Raw genomic sequence first — 21,655 nt, 5'->3', positions numbered from 1 at the left:
ACTGGGGGACAGGTATAACATGTGCACATGGTTTTCCACGGACAACCAGCAGAGAATCTCTGGAAAAATATAATACCGCCTGAGGTAGTACTAACATAGCTATAAAACCTCTCCATCCATTAGTCCTGGGAAAATTCTGCAATTGTAGCATCTGGAGCCATAGTAAAATTGCAGAATTCTTCCCAGGGCTATCCATGCCACCAACTCTCTCTCTTTCAGGAAGGAGATTGCTGACAGGGCAATGAATAAGAGCCTCAAGAGTCCACGAAACAAAGCAAAATCATAGGGTGTACATGCTGAAGGCTTCGGAGGATCTCAGGGGAGCCAAAACACACGTCTGCTGCACAGAGCTAGAGCATTAGCTAACTCTGTTTAACATCAGTGGCCTCAATATCTTCCTTGCTTTCATAAACCAGAAAACAGTATAGGTCCATCTCATAGGCCACAGACTATGGCTCCCCTCAGCCAATGTTTACCCAATTTCTACCCATATGACAGCACTTTTAATGAGCAGCGACAGTCCAGGAATTTAACTACTAAACTACATATCAACAGAAGACCATTATATTGACTCACCATTGTGGAGCACGTTCCCAGTGGAGGCCATGTTCAATGGATGCCACCCACGGTCCATGTGTTGACCCTGTGTAAACCCAAACCGCACAGTGGCCCGCATACAAATGCGCTGCATACGGCCCATGGGCTGCGTGTTGAGTAGCCCTGATCTATTATCTCCAGATGAGATGGCCCAGAATACTTAGCTGAGCCATGTCTCCCATTCTAATCTGAGGATCACTGAGCCAATTTAATACATTTTAGAAACAATTAACTTTTGAAGGAATACATAAATTTCTTGCATCTGCAGACATGTCTATCCAAAAGGGGAGCTACATATGAAGTGCTGCTTCTTCCTTCTCCAAGTTAGGAAAAAGGAACTTAATCACTGTAGTACATCTGCCTGGTATCCAGTCCTAAAGAGTGGCCAAGATCAAATGCTTTGAAAGAAGATGCCAGATACTTCCATTATGGTCAGTTATGAAATAACCTGCCTATAAAACAATTTTTTTCCTAAACTCTGTCAGTTAATTATACTTTTAACACTCTGTAGCATGGGGGTTACTCTGTTTCTGTGCATGTGCATAAACATGTCTGTGCACACAGCCCACACCTGAATGTTCTTCTTATGCATAACAAAATCTAATCTTTCTAAATCCCATTAATCTCCCCAGGACTAGATCACCTGTGGAATTCACTACCAGATGATTTTACATGTGTATAAAGTAGTATTTTTTATCAGGTTTAAACACACAGTTTTTAGATTTCACTGGCTATCCCCTTGCTCTTGTACTATTAAGGAAACAAAACAGATGATATTGTCACCATAAACCAATTAGGAGATTACATTGATCCACATATGTACTATTTGGGACAGTGATAACATTCTTCATTTTTACAATCTTATATTTTTCTTTCAATAAATTTTTACAAGTTAAAATATGTTGGAATATTATAAGAAAGCACACAAAAATCAGATTATAAATACTATTGCAATACTGAAGATTAAGAAGGAGTCTGAGGGAAAACACACTAATAGGGATTAAGGGGTAGCCGTGTTAGTCTGTAACTTTAAAAACAACAAATAGTCTGTGGCACCTTAGCAACTAACAAAGATATATATAGTATCATGAGCTTTCAAAACCCACTTCATCGGATGAGCTGGAAATGCAGCACATTCTCTGACAGCAAATAAAAGCCAAGTTAAAGTAAATGTAGAGCTGATTGCAAAATGTTGGGAAAAACTTCTATCTAAAAATAATTTTACTGAAACGAAAATATTTTGTACTATGTCTAAACAGTCTGCCTCAATTCATTTCACATTATATCTGTATTTAACATGTTATTAAATAATAAGAAGACACCCAAACCTTTCAACACTATAAAAATGAAACAAATAGGTTTTCATTTTGCTATCAGAAGCCAGGCAGAGCCTTCTAGGGTAAAAAGCCTCCGGTGACAATGTTCCCAAAGATTGTGGAATTTTAAATTACACACATTTTAAATTAAACTGAACATTTTTCAGAATGTCTGCTTTTTATGCTGAATTGAAATAAAAAAATAAAATTTTGCAATTTCCCATGAAATGGAAATTCTGGTCTTGAGGATAGACTCATAGAAGAATCATAGAATCATAGAATAATAGGACTGGAAGGGACCTCGAGAGGTCATCGAGTCCAGCCCCCCGCCCTCAAGGCAGGACCAAGCTCCGTCTACACCATCCCTGACAGATGTCTATCTAACCTGTTCTTAAATATCTCCAGAGATATCATGGAAGATTAGGGTTGGAAGAGGCTTCATCTAGTCCAACCCTCAAAACAGAATCAATGTCAACTAAATCATTTGTCAAGCCCTTCCTTAAAAACTCTAAGATTGGAGATTCCACCACCTCCCTCGACAACCAGTTCTAATGCTTCACCACCCTCCTACTGAAATAGATTTTCCTGGTGTCCAACCTTGACCTCCCCGAATGCAACTTGAGACCACTGCTTCTTGTTCTGCCATCTGTTACCACTGAGAATAGTCTGGTTTGCTCCTCTTTGGAACCCCTTTTCAGGTAGTTGAAGGCCACTATCTAATTCCCCCTCATTCTTTCCTTCTGAAGTCAAGTGCTCCAGCCCCCCAATAATTTTTGTTGCCCTTCACTGGACTCTATTCAATTTTTCCACATCCTTTCTGTAGTGGGGCCCTCCAAAACTTGACGCAGTATTCCAAAGGTGGCCTCATCAGTGCCAAATAGAGTGGAAGAATCACTTTATTCAATCTGCTGGCAATGCTCCTACTAATGCAGCCCGGTATGCCATTAGACTTCTTGGCAACTAGAACACACTGACCGGCTCTAAGTGAAGCTGTGTAGCCTGTTACAAGGAATTTATCTGTAAAGGGTTCATTGTTTCTCTTGTGCTATTGTAGATGTAGATGTTTTCCTGTAAGCAGTTTAAAGTATAGAAAAGTATAGAAAGTTTAACGTTTCATATTAAATATTCAGTAGCAGCAGTAGTGGTGAAAAAAGAAGGCTGTTAAGGTGAACCAAAATAAAGTCATAAATGACATGGATTCTTGAAAGAGGTAATGAAAAGTTCTCTGCCACTTTTATTTTAATGGAAGTTTTATTTGGTCTCCCGCATGCGTGCACAAATGTGAGAGAGAGCAGAAAGATGAAACATCAAGTAGAATTTAGACACTGAAAAGATCTGTTCAACTACTAATACATAGCAGCTATTGAACTGATTAAAATTTTATTAAAGCCAATGTGAAAAATATATAATACACAGATTAAGGAAAGAGTTGTTGTACATTTTTATACTTTTGGATGGTTATATTATCTAAAAGTATAGAAATCTGGTTTAAACCTTATAAAATACATATAGTACATAATCTGCTATAACTCAAATTTAGATGAATAAATTTAATACAATTTAGATATTAGAATCTGAATACTCTGGTACATCACTCATGAAAAGTTACACAGAGTTGGTTGTAGAAAATAAATATAGGAATAAATGTAGAGTGTCCTTCAGTAATTGAGCATTTAGAATAGGTTGTCCCATAATAGATAAAATCCATCAGGGAAATATTTCAGTTATTCTCCAATTTTGCAAGTCATTGGCACTCCAGCTCACCTCTTCTGGTATTGCCGGTGTTTGATGTGCTCTAGATGTCCCTTAACCTGATGTCATCTTACACCATGAGCTGCCACATCAGCTAAACGTAGCACTGACTGATTCCAGTTTCTTTCAACGCTCACTCTTTATGGGGGTCCCATGTGCCTAGGACTCTGACAATCAGTGAGTTTGAACCTGATAACTCCTAGCTCTCAAAGCCAGAGGGATGTATTTCTCCAGCTTTTGAGATCAGCATCAGAGACTGGAGTGCTGTTTTGAAAACAGAACTGTGACATCCACCATGACGATCTTCTTTTGGACCTCAGTGAGAATGATGTCTGATTGTAGTCAGTTGTCAGTTCTGGGGAAGACAGAGTTCACAGCCTCTTTCCCTATGATGGTGGGATGGCTCTGACAAGGTGATGTTGGATGGTGTTGTGTGGTACTTGGCAAGCTCTGGAATGGGACTTGCATCTACATGAGATGGCAGAGCCACACTTTCTGCATTGCTTGTCCAGATTCCCATGATGGACGGCTCTGTTCAGCAGGATGCAGTTGACCTGGGCCCCTGTGGATGAATCTCCAAGTTGGAAAATCAGATAAAGATGCCCCCAGGGAGGAACTGATTGCTAACACCCCATTTACACATCACCTTGAAGGTCTTACCCTGGTCCAGCTTCCATTTCAGGTTTTCTGCATACTGCAAGGGGATAGAGTCCCTCAATGTCCTTTCCAGCGTGCTTATAGCTCATGGAGTGATGTTCCATGTTCTTCATCTGTGGCACTAAGCCTCTTTGCTCCTGGTGTTCCTGATACTACGCCCAGTGACAACCAATAAGCTTCTCCAATCATCACATATAATTGCACTTGATCTTTACCAAGAAGGTAAGGACCTGCCTTTTTCAATACTTTACCCATTAGTTTCTCAGCTACTTTGGCATCATAGCAGCAACAACTGCATTAAAAGAACCCTAAGAAAACCAACTGGCAGGTGATGGAATGTAGGCACTGTACCTAAGTTGAACTTTGTCAATTTTTTCAAGATATTAGCAGCCCAAAGGAAAGACTTGGCAGCTGTAACTCTAATGCTGATGTGTGCAACATTCTAAATGCTAAGTGATGAAAGCAGCTCCTAGGATTTTTTTTTATCCATAGTAGAGTTACTACAGCAGGAATCTGAAATAGTACATACAGCAGCCAAAACAGTTTTCTGTTTGGGTAAGTTTTACTAGTGGAAATATGAAAGGGAATGCTTTGGGGGGCTTTTTCAGAGGAAAAAGTTCTAATTTATCTACAAATTAAAGTAGTAAAGTATGAATCACCTGCCTCCCCCTCACTGGTGAAAAGAACTGTTCAAGAACTAGTGCACCCAAAAGAGCAGCTAGCAGGAAAAAGAGCTTCAGGAAATATAAGCACAATCATAGAAGACTTCAGATAGCAAAATGGTGATGAGACTTCTATGCTTTGCCTCCTTTTTTTGAGGAATCTAATTTAAGAAACAAGACTTTACACAACTTCACTCTGGATGTCTTCTAATCCAAGGCTTGGAAACAATGGTAAAGTGTCAGATCCCACAGATCCACTTATATGGCAACCTTTGGGATATAGCCAATGACAGGAAGGAAAAAATAATTCCACCATGGCTTTTGTAAAACCCGGAGGAAGTTTAACCTTGGCATCTTCCAAAGGATGTTCAGATGAAAAGACTGTGGGAATGATACTCCAGTCAAATTGACTTAGGTTATTGAAGCAATGTCTATTATTTGCCTACTATCCTTTGCCTAACTGAGAACTTCTAAACTCACTCCTGGCTAGAATATACTCATCTGAGAGTGGACTATAATTTTTCCCAAATACTACTTCCCATATACATTTTATTTTAAAACCCTGTCAATTTTGAGAAGCTTGCCCTAAATTTGGAATCAGAGTTTCTCCCTCTTTGCCAATCTCCCTGATTTACATTCTAGCTCAAGAACTAATGTCAAAATATAATCTGTATCAGTGGTCCCCAACCATTTGAGGCTGCCGGGCGCCAGGGGGCATGGCTGTTCACCTGCCGGGTGCCAGAGGGCGGGGACACTTGTGCGCCCGGGGGCGGGGCCCCCCCATGCACCGCATGCCCGGGGGCGGGTTTCCCCCCCAAGCGCCACGCGCCTGGGGCCAGCGCCCCCCCCCAAGTGCCGCACACCCAGGGCCAGCGCCCCTCCAATGCCACGTGTCCGGGGCCAGCGCTCCCCCCCATGCGCCGCGCGCCCAGAGAGCGGGCGGCCAATTCGCGGCGCTCCCAGGGCCGGCGCTCACTGCGCGCCATGCACCCGGGGCCGGCTCTGGCACCATGCATGCGCCACGTGCCTGGGGCCAGGCCAGCCCCGAGCACTTGGCTGGCACACACAAATGCCCCCGCGGGCGCCATGGCACCCGCGGGCACTGTGTTGGGGACCATTCTATATATTTCCTTTAACACCATAGGCTGCGTCTAGACCAGCAAGTTTTTCTACACTTGCCAGCTGTCTACACTGGCCACTTGAATTTCCACAAGAACACTGATGATCTCATGTAAGATTGTCAGTGTTCTTGCGGAAATACTATGCTACTCCCATTTGGGCAAAAGCATTTGCACAAGCGGGCCAGTGTATACAACGTGGTATTGTTTTGCACAAAAAAGCCCCGATCGCGAAAATGGCGATCGGGGTTTTCTTGCGCAAACCCGTGTCTAGATTGGCACGGGCGCTTTTCCACAAAAAATGCTTTTGCGGAAAAGCGTCCGTGCCAATCTAGCCGCTCTTTTCCGCAAATGATTTTAATGGAAAAACTTTTCCGTTAAAAGCATTTGCGAAAAATCATGCCAGTCTAGATGTAGCCCATAACGTATAAGCATCACATCTCTGCATCATACTTGAAAAGCACTAAGACTGTCCACATCTGAGTAGGTAAATAGAACACAACGCTTATAGTACAGGCATTTACATCTTTATTGTAAAACAGTCTTGATGTATAAGCAGTAGCTGACTTTCCAATGTTAATAACTCAGCCAATACTTTTTAAATATAAAAAAAAAAAAAAATCAGAGGAACTGGATGGCTCGGAGGATTATTCACGCCTGTTCTTTTCAAATTATCCATATACACACCATATGGCTCAGGTTATCGGTGTGCTACAATTACCACCATTTACTAGCTAATCTGCTGCATACAGGAAAGTTGATAATCTCAGTCCAATCTCTGTTAGACAATTGCCTACATCATCACATTTGTCACTATGTGCAGTCATATCAAATAGCAAGCTAGCTGCTGAATGGGCATGGAGACTTGATTACACTTTCACCTCTTAAACTTGATTCCTAGGTCACACTTGGGGTCTTTAGTAGGGAATGGAGGCTTGCACTACTTTTGCCCAGGTTCCCATTCTCTTTAAATGCAGAGGACTTCAATCTCTAGTGCCGCCAAACTGGTAATTCTGATTAGCAAGAAACTCAAGTAAACCACGCAGACCAGACAAATGGACTTTTTTCTTTTTAAAAGTCTTTTTAAAAGTGTAGCTGTGTTAATCTGTAACTTTAAAAACAATGAGTAGTCCTGTGGCATTTTATAGACTAACAAACACACAGAATCATGACCTTTCATGGATAAGACCCACTTCATCATACCCATGAAAGCTCATAATCCCATATTTTTGTTAGTCTCTAAGGCTATGTCTATACAGCAGCATTATTTCGGAATGACATCAGTTATTCTGAAATAACATAGTCTGTGTCTACAGAGCAAACAGCTATTTCCACATAATGTTAAAATATTGTCAAGCTAGAGGACTTCTTACTCTGACTACTGTAACCCTCATTTTACAAAGAATAAGGGAAGTCGGAGGAAGAGTGCTCTAACTTGGAATTCCTGCTGTGTAGGCAGCACCAAAAGCCAAGATAAACTATTTCAACTTAAGTTGTGCAATTGACATAGCTCAATTTGAGTAGCTTATTTTGGCTTTAGCTCTATTGTGTAAATGTACCCTAAGGTGCCATAGGACTACTTGTTTTTTCTTTTACACACACTTAAATATTAAAGGCCAAAGAGATTGTGTTTTAATTCATTCCAATAATAGGTGCATTTTTAGCCTCTAATGGGTTTTTAAAATTGACTTGAATAAAACCCTGTAAACGAGAATTTATAAGGGACAGGCTTTACAGACTCAACTATAATAAAAGAGTTGGTAAAGGTTATTTGTAATTCAAAGTGAACAGACTAATGGGATGGCTCTCTAATTCATAAGGGTAACTCACTTTTATAGACTGACTGAAAATTAATTAAATCCAGTGCTGGGATTATGCAGATGCTGATGGATTTTGTCAACTGTATTCAAAGTACAGTAGCATTTGGGCACAGTGCCTGTTTTCCTACTTTTACAAAATGATGAGTAGTGTCCTTAATATAAAATCATACAGATTTTTTTTCGCATTACTCTCCAATATACCCTAGTATATCACAGGTTTTCTAGGAAGTTTAAAATGGGCAGCGTGTAATACTAGTTAAACCACCCAGAGGAGGGTAAAGGCCAAAAGAAAATAAAAAAAAGTAATTTAGGTTTCAGTCATATTGTGTAATGATACATTTAGTGTACCAAGTGGTTTGCAAAATAGTGTAAAAAGAAGCCCTGGTTGACAGAGTCAAGTTCCTTGGCAATATAAGTGATTTACTTCTAGGGAATATATTCATGATTTACACAAGAATAGTTTCTTTTTGTCCTTGAAAAAAAGTAATTGAAGGGAGACAAATGTACAAATCAAATTTAAATGATCCTTATTGAACTTGTGATATGATGTCTTCTAAGTAGCCATAGCATTTTCATACAAAAAGTTAGAAGGCAACTTTTGAAGGAAACTGTAGGACTTAAATAGTAAGAGCAAAGGGGAGTAAGTTACAAGCTGGTATGCTATGCACTACTTACCTTCAAAAGTCAAATAAAACTTTCCTCTGTCAAACCAAACGAGGGAAGGCTGTTCATTCTCTGTATGGCCAGGAGTTGAAGCGGGTTGGGAAAGGTTAAGGAGAGGGAGAGAGAAGGACACAGTGTGAGTCACAGAGCAGGTAACTTATCTCACTATGGGGGAGGGAAGAGGCACTGCAAGCTGTTAACGAGCAAGGAAAAGGGGGATGGTGTTTAAAACTCTATTTATTGGTTTAGAAAACAGAAAGCAAAAAAGCAAGCTATGGAAGCCTAGATGGAGGGGTGCTTTTGCTCGCTTGATCATAACGCCTATGTGTGGTGTAGAAAAGGCTTCCTATTCATGAAAGCTGGGTTAGTGTATTTAATTGTAGTAGGTTTGACAAACTTTGTAACTTGCATTATTTTCTTCATTTCCAGTGGTGCTTAAATAGGATTAGCAAACTGTATTGGGCAGGATGCTGTACTTTACATTGTCTGTTGGATATGTTATAGTCAAATGCATGTATTTTTAAAAATGGAATGTTAGGTCATAAAATTCCAGGTTGCGTGCCTGGAGTAGAAAGCGTCTAATTGATTGTTTTTCCTCTTCCCACCAGAATTGTCAGTTTATTTGGACTCATACCACCTTAAAAGTACTGGAAAAAGAACATTATAGATATTATGTACTGTTGAAATAATTAGAAAATATATTTTTGAGCAGTTAAACGTATTCCTTCAATTTAAATTCACGAAACAGTAGGATGTCTCCTCTCAATCTTTTTGGTCACTGAGAAACTGTCATGCAATGTGCTGCTATTTTTTGTGGCACAAGTTCCATTTTTAAATGTATGGATGTCATATGCACTGGACATTCATGGTGGTTGAAGAGAAAGCATGTCCATTTTTTAGGCATTCTTATGAGACAATGGCTTGGAGTTGTATTCCAGATTTCTTGAAACCACTCTGCTAGTACAGTACCTGCAGGCGTTTCACAGCGCCTTTCAAACGAGGGCAGTTTGCCAATAAAAGCATCATCTTCTGATACCATGAGCAAAAGAAATGTAAGAGACAAAAGAATGAAAACAAATCCCAAATGAAATCAAGCAGTGCACTATATCAACAAAACGCAAAGAAGAATTTAAATGGAAAAAAAATGTAAAGGTCATTGAAATAAAAACGACGGAGACTTTTTCTTTTTACAACATGTTATTCAAACTGCACAAGCAACAACAAAGAACAAAACCCAAATCACAACAAGAGAAAAATAAAAAAAACAATTCTGTTCAATATTCTTTGGATAAGATCCATTAAATTGTAATCTTTGCAACTAGGAAAACAATCCTAACATCATAGCAGAGATAGTTAAAAGCTCTGTTCATTACTATATTTGGATTTGCACAGATACATAGAATAAGTGCACAGGGAATGTCTTTTGTATAATTATCTGAGTCTAAAGAGCAGCCCATGCCTCAACACAATGCAAACCCAATACTCTTTTTTTTTTTTTTTAATTTTTGAAAGACAAGGCCACTTACTCTGCCATAAGGCAGACCTGACGGGTTGTCAAATGTAAGTATAGGGCTCCCTCTTTAAGAGTCTAGTTCAGAAGTGCCTAGATAAAGTTTGGACTATGAGTCACTTCCCATATAGACTCTGAGCTATGAATGTTCCGCAACTACTACTCTTTTCTGTTGATGACACACAGCTGCCTTAAGGAAACCACTGACTGTTTGCTTTTCTCCTGTCACTTATTTGGAAGGACTACTTCACACAATGCAGTCAACCTGTGGGACTCATTGCTAGAGGAAGTTGTGAAGGCCAAAGTACCACTGAGCTAAATAGTTAGATAAGCTCATGGAGGATGGTTCCATCAATTACTTTTAGCTAAGACGGTCAGGAATGCAAGCTTATGGCCTGACTGCAAAAAGTTGTGACTGAATGAACCCTTGAGAATTGCTCTGCTATGGTCATTGCCTTAAAGAACCCAACAGTTTCCACTGTTGAAGACAGAATACTGGACTAGATGGGCCATTCCTCTGACCCAGTGTCACCATTCTTCTGTTCTTACTCCACATTTTGGCAGCAAAAACATATAGCTTTATTTGCTATAGCATAGCCCTACCTTTTGCCTCTGTCTCTATTAATTTGTAGCAAAAATCCACATCAGGTCAAAATGGAAGCAGCCAATGGCATATTCAGTGGCCACAGAAATAGCCACACATTAACCTTTTTATTACACTGGGGAATCCTGAAGTGGGTTGCAGTTGTATTCCATATGGCACTTGAATCACGTTTATATGAAATGACAACATAATAATCCATGAAGACTTAACCCATACATCTGAATTGTTCATAGTATGCCTCTCAAAAATCTTCCTACCTCTGCCAACATCCATGCACACCTCCATGTAACACAACAAGGATATATTTTGATTTTAAATTGATAGATAACCTCAATCACTCTTCAGAATCACTCTGTTTCTGGGAGAAAGCAATAAGCACTCCCAGGTAGCTTGTGACGTGGGACAAATGAAGGGGGACTTTGACAAAACAGATATTTATGCTCTCACATTCCAGCACTACTCAGGAAGAGGGTTCATGTGGTCCCAGAAGTAGAACATGAAATGGATTCTATGATTGTCCCATTACTGACTACAATGAATATACTAAAAAAGATGAGAGAAGACACTCATTCCTGATGCTAAAGAAAAGCCTGACTGTGCCTAGTAATTGCAAAATTTATTCTGTAACAATTCATCTGTGTTAAAATAGGAACCCTGTAATGAGGCCATGGCTGCTGATGAAGAAATTAGGCTCTCTCTTTCTAGTATGTACACTCCCTCATGCAAAAAGATCACTTCTTTCAAATTAGAGACCCAACATATGCAGGGACTATTAGAAAAAAAGGGAGCAGAGGCCTGCCAGAACTCTACCTTCTGCATTTGAGTTACCAAAAAGGAAGCAGCTTTCCTGAACAGGTACCTCTTCAAAAGTGTTGAAATCCCACAGGACAGAGGGGAGTTTGTGGATTAATATAGGACCCACTGTTTTTGATTTGCTCCAGGTGAAGTGTTGGTGCCCAGGGTCACTTAGGCAGCTTTTACAAGGCTGCATCTTCAAAGCAATTTAAATATTGGTTATTGGGATGTTATCTACATACATCCATTAAAACTAAAAAACAAAACAAAAAACAAAACAAAACAAAAAAATGCCCACACTTTAAAAGCTTAAGCAGCATACACAGAAATTAATTTCCTGAAGGAACAAATCCAAGTTGGCACCATAGATCTTGTGATATGCATTTGTGCAGATTCTCTTATTTTTAATGTAAGTATACTTTGTGCTCATAGTGCACAAGAACAATTTATTAAATTGATGAGGGAACTAACACAATACAATTAGGAATATCAGATTTTAAGCCCCATATTCAACAAAAGCTACTTACTTCTTGTGAGATTAACAACCAGCTTTTTAAACAAAAGAAATTTAGATAACTTGAAACAGTAATAATACACATCTTATTTCTGGATACTGCTTTGAACAAACCTCTGAACCTTTTGCTATTCACCTGTCCCTCAGAATAATTAACTTATACCAAAGTTATATACCAATAACCTTGATTCTGATGCTCAAAGCTGTAACCCTTACCTCCACCCGTATTGGTTTCATCCCCCAAAAGTGCAATCCAACAATGGAAAGGGTAATTAAATCCACTAGTTGCTTTTTTGGTACTTAGAGCCTTAAAGGAAGTATATTTGCAAGATCATCCTGTGCTGTCCTCTGGTACATTATATACTGATTGAAGGAATGGAATGAAAATCCAAGGAGGGAAGCAGAAACACTTTCCTTCCACTGACAAAATGTGCATGTTCAGGAAAATTTAATAGGTAGAATTCAACACGATTACTGAGAAGAAGCATATTTATGTTTCTTACGTTGGAAAAGATTGTTCAATTCAGTGAGAAAAGGGATGCCGACATGTTGGCAAAACATGGCATATTTATCTCAACAACTAGACCTGCCCAGAGAGTCATCTAAATTTTATTCCAACTTTTTATAGTATATCTGAAATACAAGTCATCTTGTTCTTTACCTTTGCTTTCTTTATGCTATTTGCTATCCTATTTTCAAAGTGTGCTCAGTGATAAGGATCCAAATATTAAATGAAAACTTATGCTAATGAATACCAATTTCAGAGTTGCTATATGAGAACTACAAATCACACATTTTCCTTCCATTTACTCCCCATGATATTTAGCACACACAAAGCATGGATCCTTGCTGAACCCAGTCCTATATGCATTATAGGAAAATATATCCTAATATATATTATAGGAAAATATATCCTAATTTGGATTTATTAAATTATGTGTTGATTGAAATGCATTCAATTCAGAAATGCTACTTCTATAAGGGTGACCATCAGGAAGTGGGAACAGAGAACACAAACATAAAGAAGGCATTGGGAAAATTAAAAAAAAAAAAAAGTAGAATAGAGATATTTATACAATCTTAAAAGCTACAGCAAACAATAAATACAGAAATGAAAATGCCCTTGGGTTTTATCCAGAGACAGATGCAAACTACAAACATTCAAACTGAGATTCTCCTCATGTTCGAGGAGAAAGATTGAATCTAGGGTTCAGGTTCAAACCACCACCATTTTCAAACAAACAAAAACAATTCCTAAAAATCATTTATTTGTATTAGGAATAAAGCCTCTTGTCAATATTATACCTCAAGGCTCTCTAATTTAATGCCATTCAATATCAGAGTTGGGACAATACACACACACTTATGTTACTGAAATATGATTTTTCAGATGTCCTGGGTTTGAACATTAAACAATAGTAAATTGGCTTCCACTGGGGAAAGCTACACTGTTTATTTCAGACTAACCAAGAAAAACAACTTCAGTAGCAATGCAAGTCCCTTTACCCCAGAAAGCAAATCCCATATACGAACTGAAAATGTTCTTGAAAGAAAATGGAAACTATAAGAAGCAAGCAGCAGAAGAATCGGAGAAATATAGTTCAGTCAGATGGGGACGATGACACTGGGACAGAGATAAAGGGCGAAAGCAATGGAAAATGATGAGGCGAACACCTGGAACAGAGAGGGACTGAAGATGTATAGAAGTAAGCAAGAGATATTGATGAAAACAGAGAGAATATGAGCAAGAGGTAAAAAAAAAAAAAAGAGGCCTGGAGTCTGCAGCTGATAACAAGACTCCATAGGAGGAGATGGAGCAAAAACCTTGTAAATGAGAAAGTGGCAGAGACAAAGAGAATAAAAGAGTATCTTGCACCAAGAAAAAGGATGAAGGAGCCCCAGAGGGAGAAAGCCATGATTTAAAAGCACCCAAACCTAGGAACTGTCACCCTTACAATATTTTTTGCATTTATTTTTTCAAACTACCGAAAGTGTTACCTAATCTACTTAGCAAATGAATCAAGTTTTTAAAAGTGTGTTATGGTTTCCTCTAGAAGGAAACTGCACCATTTCCCCCAAGTTCTAAGATGTACCAGATTGAGAACATGACATGGTAATTGTTTCCAGAATGCCATCATCTAATATCAGATCTTGGCTCCCCCAACCCACCTCCTGCCAAAAAAGAAAAGAAAAATGTTCCCTTTTTAATTTCAAGTAAGTTTACAGATATCAGTTAAAACTAGTATCATATCTCATTTGACGATATCTTCTACTTTTACCAACTATACATATTCTTAATATTTGTATATCCAATAGAATAAGAAAACTATATAGCTTGGGCATTAGTTTATATTTCATATGTGGAGTATTCTCTTTCACTTAAACTGCTTTAAAAGAATATGAACATGAAAGCAAAAATTTAGAAAATGATATAACAAAGTAGAGGGTTTCAGAAACTCAAGCTTTTAAAAAAGCCATTCAATTCTATAAAAGATTACAAAAGAAACCTGTGTTTTTTACCAACTGTGGGAGTAGTAGCTGCACTCAAGGAATTGGTGGATGATATGGAAGAAGTACTTTCAGCACGAGCTAAAGGTGCTACCGGAGGAGGACTGGATGAATGAATAGGAGGGCTAAAAGGCCTGGACTGTAGAAAAACAAAAAATAATGCAAGATTAAAAATATACATACTGTAACATTTACATCAAATATAAACAGATGTCTGTGAACACATTCATAAGGCTTTTATATACCAGTAATCTTAATACCCACGTAATGTGGATCTTACTGAGTCTCATACCTGTAATACAAGTGAGGCTTTAAAGAAGATAGGGCCTAGGAAAAAGGGTGAAAAACACTGTCTTGCAAGTATATGTTTATTTTCTTCTCTCGTGCCACTAAATGTTTTTATCGTTTTAAAAAATGTGGCAGCGCCATAAAATTTTAAAACAAGCAGGAGAGTGATGGGAAAATTCCAGACATGGAAGGCCAAGCATTTGTTTCCAATCCTGCAACACTATGTAACTATAAGATGGCAATTTAAGACTAGAAAATGCCGGATGGACAGTATGTTATGGGTAAATTCCACACAAAGTAAATATTTCACGAGATGCCACTTGTGACTAGCATCACACACATTGAACTTTGTGATAACCCACTTGGAAGGGTAAGTGTTCATTAGGACCTAGTGGAGCTAGCCCACTGCGATGAAAATATGTTTGTATAAATTCAAAGAAAAATAAAGTAGATTATTTTTTCTATGCATGACTCTGGAACTCTTCTGCAGGCAAAACCCTCATTGGCCAGTAGAGTTCTAAACACTACTAAGGGTTCTACATGCACAGTGCTTCCAGGAATGGACTATAATTCCATAACATATTAATATACAGAAAGTTTGTAGTAATACTTTTACAGTATTACGATCAGTAAAAATCTGTTTGTAGTAATATTTTACAGTATTAACATGTTTTGTTCTTATTTATAATTATTGTAGTGTGATATACCACTAAGACTAGAACACATTTTTTCCCTCCTCACCAACAGATCAGGATTTCCCAGTCCTCCTATGACAAGACACTTAAGCAAAATACTGCAAGAGACACACTAAGGGTATGTCTAGACTACAGGCTTTTGTCGACAGAAGTTTTGTCGACAGATACTGTCGACAAAGCTTCTGTCGACAAAGAGCGTCTAGACTACATTCAGTTCTGTCGACAAAGCAAGCTGCTTTATCGACATGGCAGTGTAGACGCAAAGGACAGTTTAGATGCAATAACGCCTTCTGTCGACAGAACTCTGTCGACAAAAGGCGTTATTCCTCGTAAAATGAGGTTTACCAGCGTCGACAAAACTGCTGAGTTCTGTTGACGTTATGTCGACAGAACTCAGCGGTAGTGTAGACGCAGGTTTAGTTTTGTCGACAAAAGTCCACTTTTGTCGACAAAACCCTGTAGTCTAGACACACCCTAAGTCCCATGCAAACAGAATGCTTGCTTATTCACTGGAATGGTCTAAGTTTGTAGATTCCACATCAAACTGGCAATACTAGGTAAGCTCAAGGCTGGTCTAAGCTTCAAAATTTACTGAAATAACTGTTCTGGAATAGTTATTTAGGGAAATTTCCAAGTGTAGACAGCCCTTAGCATTAACCTAACATGAATTACAGTACAATTTCTGTTGGGACAAGAGCAGAAAGCTATATAATCACATCTTTGTTTCTGATGATTTTCACTTGAAAAAAGGATTTGGTCATGTACAATGTGCATGAGTGTGTCATCTTCTGTAATTTAAAGACAAGCTAAGCTTTGCTGCAGGATGCTCTTGGTATATAACTAACTAAAAATATTAACACAAATAAAAATAATTCACTTTTAAAAAAAAATAATTTTGCATTGGCTTTCTGCAAACATTCTAGTGAATGAATTTAGTGGTAGGAATGTTTCAATAAATGGCATATTTTAAGGCAATGTTAGAAAATCTTTTAGGAAAGTGAATCTTTAATTCATAATCATAAGTATTCACACCAAAAATCCCGATTCAAAGAGCTAAGGTGTATCAAATCAGAGAACAGACACAATTAATTGTGTCCAATCAAAACAAACAAACAGCTCAGTCTGAACACTCACTGTGACCTGTTAGCAAGCCATCTGCACAACAACAATTATTCACAGAAACTCTCCCATGTGTAACGTTTAATGATGTCTTATTGAAAATTAAATTGATTAAGATCCAGTTGCAGACTCATTTATTTGCTATAGCTTGCTCAACTCTACTAATTTTTTTTATCAGATTGGAAATACAAAATTCCTGATTCATCTTCCGTTCCCCCTCTTGTTAGTGGTTGTGAATAGGGTGAACATACCACATCACCAACCCCAGGCTTCCCTGGAGGCAGTTTTGGCCGAGATGGGGGCCGAGGTGGAGGAGGTGGTGGGGTAGTGCTGCTGCAGGCAGCCAGAGGAGTCGTTGGACGAGCCGGAGATGAAGAACCTGAAATAAACACAGGCAATTAATATAATATTAAACTCAAACTTCTCTCTCCACACCAAACTCCCCACAGTGCATTGCGTGCTAGCAAGCAAGCAAACACTAATCCAACTTCCAACTCACATTCACAGCTCCCACATTGCAAGTCAATCTATGAACGTGGCAGTGTGCAAGAATTACCAGAGAGGCCACAGTAAAACCCAAAAGTCAATTATTTGCTATGGAATTACAGAAAGAAAGTTCTGGTTTGAGCTGGTTTCATATCAAGCTCTAAATTTGCACATACACACAGTAATGTACATTTTGTAAGTGTAATTTTTCTGAACGCAAAATCAGAAGCTAAAATTTGCTCCCTGTTAAAATTGTTTACATTTATATTTAAAGCATAAGAAATTTTAAATCTTCCTTCTTGAACGTCAGTATCATATCCGTAAATTACATGTTGACAATTTAGGAGCAAGCGGTTACTTTGTACTTCTGTTTATTGCAGTGAGTTACTATGAGAGGCAGCTACTGATAACTACAATATTCCTCAGTTTAACTTTTACAATCTCTTCTCTTTGCCCCTGATTTCTCTTCTGTTTATTTGTATGCAAGTCTTTCTTCTTTACCTCTGAATGCTTAATTTCATGATGTTTATATATTCACAGGTTTTTTGGATGAAGGAAAAAGAATGTTTAGTAATTGACATTTATTAATTTATTTCCTGTAGTAAGAGACTGTTTTTATATGTACTGTGCAGATAATGCTTTTTCCTCAAGCATTATCATTGGTGTAAGACAGTTGTTATTCAGACATCTTCATGGTTATACATGAAAGACAATAAATGCAAGACAGGAGAGAGAGGGTTTTGTTTTGTTTTTTAAGCAGTCAATGAACATTTAACACAGCACTGTGTACTGTAAATCATGGAGGCAGGGTTTGGGAGGAAGGTCCATGCCAAGAAACAGCTTTTTACTCAAGCATTATTTGCTATTATGCTGGTCAGGCGTTACTGATTGGGAAGAATTTATTCTATTTTAGAACTGGAGAGATTGAATTGCTCTTATTTTTTCTCATTTTAAGTGTGGTTTGGAAAGTAGTAATGGTTTGTAAGATTGGGCTTAATTCCTGATGCTGAATACATCATTTATTCAAGTTTCACTTTGGATTTTTTTCGTTTTTCTGTCATTTTTATTACAAAATTATAGTGATACTCTATCAAAACCTGGTTATGCAGCTGATACAGAGGCTAAAGTTAACAATGATGACATTTAAAGTAACTGACTCTGAATGAATACTTGAATGGTTTAAAAACAAAAAACAAAAACAACCCCCCTAAAATCCTTGGCAAAAATGGTTTATAGTGATGGGGACAAACTTTGCTTATTATTGTAAGATTGCATCTAATCATTAAACAAGAATGAGGACTAGAATGGGGAAAGGGCAAAATGTTATAAGATCTCTGGGGAGCTCAAAATAATCCATATAGTAAAATTGTTTAAAAATATAGTTACCATAAAACACAACTTTTTAATAACTGTAAAGCTCAAATGTTTCATTTTATCATTGGTGACTGTCACCTTGCTATGACAATCAACTTGGTGCAACTTAATGAAAAGGAATGAGATGGGGGACATAACAGAAAACTTGACATACTATTTTGATGTAACTAAGAAAATAGAACATACCAAGGTAAGTTCAGCAATAACTGATATTGTAAAAAAGTACATTTTATACAATATTGTCAAAAATTATCTTTTAAACTCCCTCATCCCATAAACTAAGATTTACTGAAACTTCTAAATAGAAAAGACATCAGTGAGGATACATACATTGGGACTTTCAGGACTGTTTGCAGAGTCATTTGTTAATGAATTTTACAGAATATTTGAAATAACTTTCTGTTTAGCACTGTAGTGTCTAATTTTCTAACTATACAGTAGAATAGGGTGCTTAGTTTTCCATTTTTCCTTTTAAAACAGAATCATTTGCCTTAAGAATATAACACTTGTTATAAAAACATGTTTAAAAACATGAACATTTGAAAATGAAATTTCTAGAAACAAAAATCTGCACCTGTGTTACTTAAAATCTTGGATCAAAAGTTAGGCTCTGATTGTTTAAAATCCTGGACACCAGTTTCTCCACTTTGGAAATCAAGCTTCTATTTAGGAGCCTAAAATAGGATTTAGGAGACTAAATTGAGGTGCCCATATTTGAAAATTTTCCACTTCAGCCCATACAAAAATTACTGCCTTACAAGAATGAAGTTATTCAACAGAAATAAAGTAACAGGATTGCAGGAATTCTAAGGGGACAGGAATATAACTTGGATTTATCCACATGAATATTTTATGTAGTTAGAGAAGCAACAACTGTTAGTGTTCTAGATATCAGAATTTTAAAAATGGATTATTTTTATTCCTGAAACATTCAGGATCCTTTGAACTCCACTGTGTTTCTATATCACTTTCTGCACCAACTGAATGCAGCAGAATTCCACTAATCAACATGTAACCAAATGTAATCCCTCTGCTACAAAAATCCAATTACATCTGCAGAGCTAAAGAATTCTTTGCCTTTAAAAAATGTTCTGCAATCAAACTATTTTACAGCTCTGGAACATATCCAACTGACATTACTCTATTTAAAAGTATAGCATAAGCAAAAACATTAAAAAAATAGATATGCAGCTCAGACTTGTGTGAGTATGTATGTGTGTTTCCTCAATGAACTACTGAAAGGGTTAAAAAATAGAGATTAGCCAACGAATTTGGAATGAAAAAAACCAACCCAATCATTAACCTCAAATAAGGAACGGAAGCCAAGTCTCCACTACCTCCACCATCCTATTTAAGACACAGATGGCTCAGAGAAGGACCTCTCCATCTTTTCCTCTTATGGCCTCCAACCAGCCTCTATTTTGGTGTCTGAGCAGAACCAGCAATCCCTGCTGTTTTTCTCAAACCCCACAGCTTCCGGGACTCCCCAGGAATAGAAGGACAACACATTTAGCGACAGCTGTGACCTGAGAATATCCCAAAGCAAGTGGAACCTGAATGTCCAGTTAGTCAGAGCATAGCAAACCAGGTAAGACTCAAAGGAATATCACCAAATAATTTGGAATGGAGAAGGAGCAAGGCCTGTTCAAATTTGGAGAGCTACTTATTTTAGAACATGTCAGGAGAACACAAGGATGTGGCTGAAATGAGAAGAGAAGGGACTTATATAAACCCAAGCTATCAAACTTGCCCTTCAGCAATGGTAAATATCCTCCCAACTGCTGCCCTTTAAAAGTCACACAAAGCACTTCACATCCCATATTCTTGTGGAGTGTCTTCCTACATCAGCATTATCAAGGAGGTCAGACACATGCTGACTGATCACATGCTACAAGACAATGGTCACTCACACATGAGTGCTAACAACCAAATATCAGGGAAAAGATGACGGATTGTCAAAAACACAGCAAAATTAAGGAAGATATTATGTAATGGCCATATATACAGCATGTTCAGAATTCCCCTTTTCCCTATAGTAGTATGGGCATCACTAGGAACTGCTAAGTGGCAATGGTTTTAAGATTCTTTCATTCTCATCTGCAAAGTGTGTTCCATGCTCCCTTTCTGAGGGTGTATCTACACAGCACCCTTCCGTCGAAATAAGCTACACAATATGCTTAACTTATTTTGATATTATTTCAAAATAAGGTGCTATTCCGAAATGTCCCTTGTCCCTCGTGCAATGAGGTTTTCAGAGACATTGGAATAGCGGGTCCATTATATTTCGATATAACAGGTTTGCTTTTAAGACGCAGAATAGCTATTTTGGCATACTAGAGATACCCTGAAATAGCTCTGCTGTGTAGACATAGCCTAAGTGTGGAACATACTCTTTATCCCAGTTCCCCAAGCCACTACTCTCCCCTCTCCCCCATGGAAATCCTTAGTACAAATCCAATTTTCTGCAGTGCTTATAAGATGTTTATAATTCTTACAGGAGGTACCCCCACCTGAGAATTTTCTAATGGTGCTTCATCTTGTGTGTGACTACTTTTAGAGGGCAAACATTTCAAAGAAGGAAGCATCTGTATTTGTGTGCATTGTACAGAACTTGGGAAACAGCTGGTCCTAAACAAAAATATCACCAAGATCTAGCATCCCTCTTTCACAAACTCCAGCAGATAAGAAGTGCGATTGGTATCTTGCAATACAGAGCACTTTACAAACCCAACACATTAAAATCCACCACTGAAATGTTCACCTCTAGGACAGAAGTTTGGTTTAGTTAAAAACCCATTTGAAAACTGGCTCCTCCAACTTAGGGATTTCATTGAGAGTTACATTCTGCCTCACGAAGATAAGAATGCCAAAAGGAGGCAAAAATCTAACTCTCCAGCTTTACATGCTCACAAACACTATAATGCTGAGCACCACAAAACACCTATACATAAAATTAACACCCTGACCTAATAAAAGTTATGAAAAAAATTAGTTTTAAGTGGGAAATGTACTAATGCAAACAATTTCAAAAGAACATGTTCTACACTAGCTTCAGTGCCAAGTGTAAAACAGGATTCTTTTTCTCCACATACCAATAACTTCTGACTTGCTTAGGGCTGGTCTACATGGGGAAGTTGATCAGCCGATCTATACCTGTCTAATTATACTCTATAGTTA

The 21,655-nt window shown here is 38.1% G+C and overlaps 1 protein-coding gene across 1 annotated transcript in view; it reads right to left on the bottom strand.

Annotated features, from left to right (window-relative positions):
- The window catches only part of SGIP1 (SH3GL interacting endocytic adaptor 1), a 181,935-nt gene that overhangs the window by 40,243 nt on the left and 120,037 nt on the right, over positions 1 to 21,655 (bottom strand). The window contains exons 18-21 of the mRNA XM_075936181.1: positions 16,870 to 16,997; positions 14,529 to 14,655; positions 9,555 to 9,614; positions 8,598 to 8,657 (exon numbers count right to left, since the gene is read on the bottom strand). Of these exons, the coding sequence (XP_075792296.1) occupies positions 8,598 to 8,657; positions 9,555 to 9,614; positions 14,529 to 14,655; positions 16,870 to 16,997 (375 nt within the window). The remainder of the gene's footprint in view (positions 1 to 8,597; positions 8,658 to 9,554; positions 9,615 to 14,528; positions 14,656 to 16,869; positions 16,998 to 21,655) is intronic.

Source organism: Pelodiscus sinensis, chromosome 9, assembly GCF_049634645.1.
Source record: "Pelodiscus sinensis isolate JC-2024 chromosome 9, ASM4963464v1, whole genome shotgun sequence".
Lineage (NCBI taxonomy): Eukaryota > Metazoa > Chordata > Testudines > Trionychidae > Pelodiscus > Pelodiscus sinensis.
Note: the sequence above shows the minus strand (reverse complement) of the source record. Positions and strands in the feature narration are given on the sequence as shown.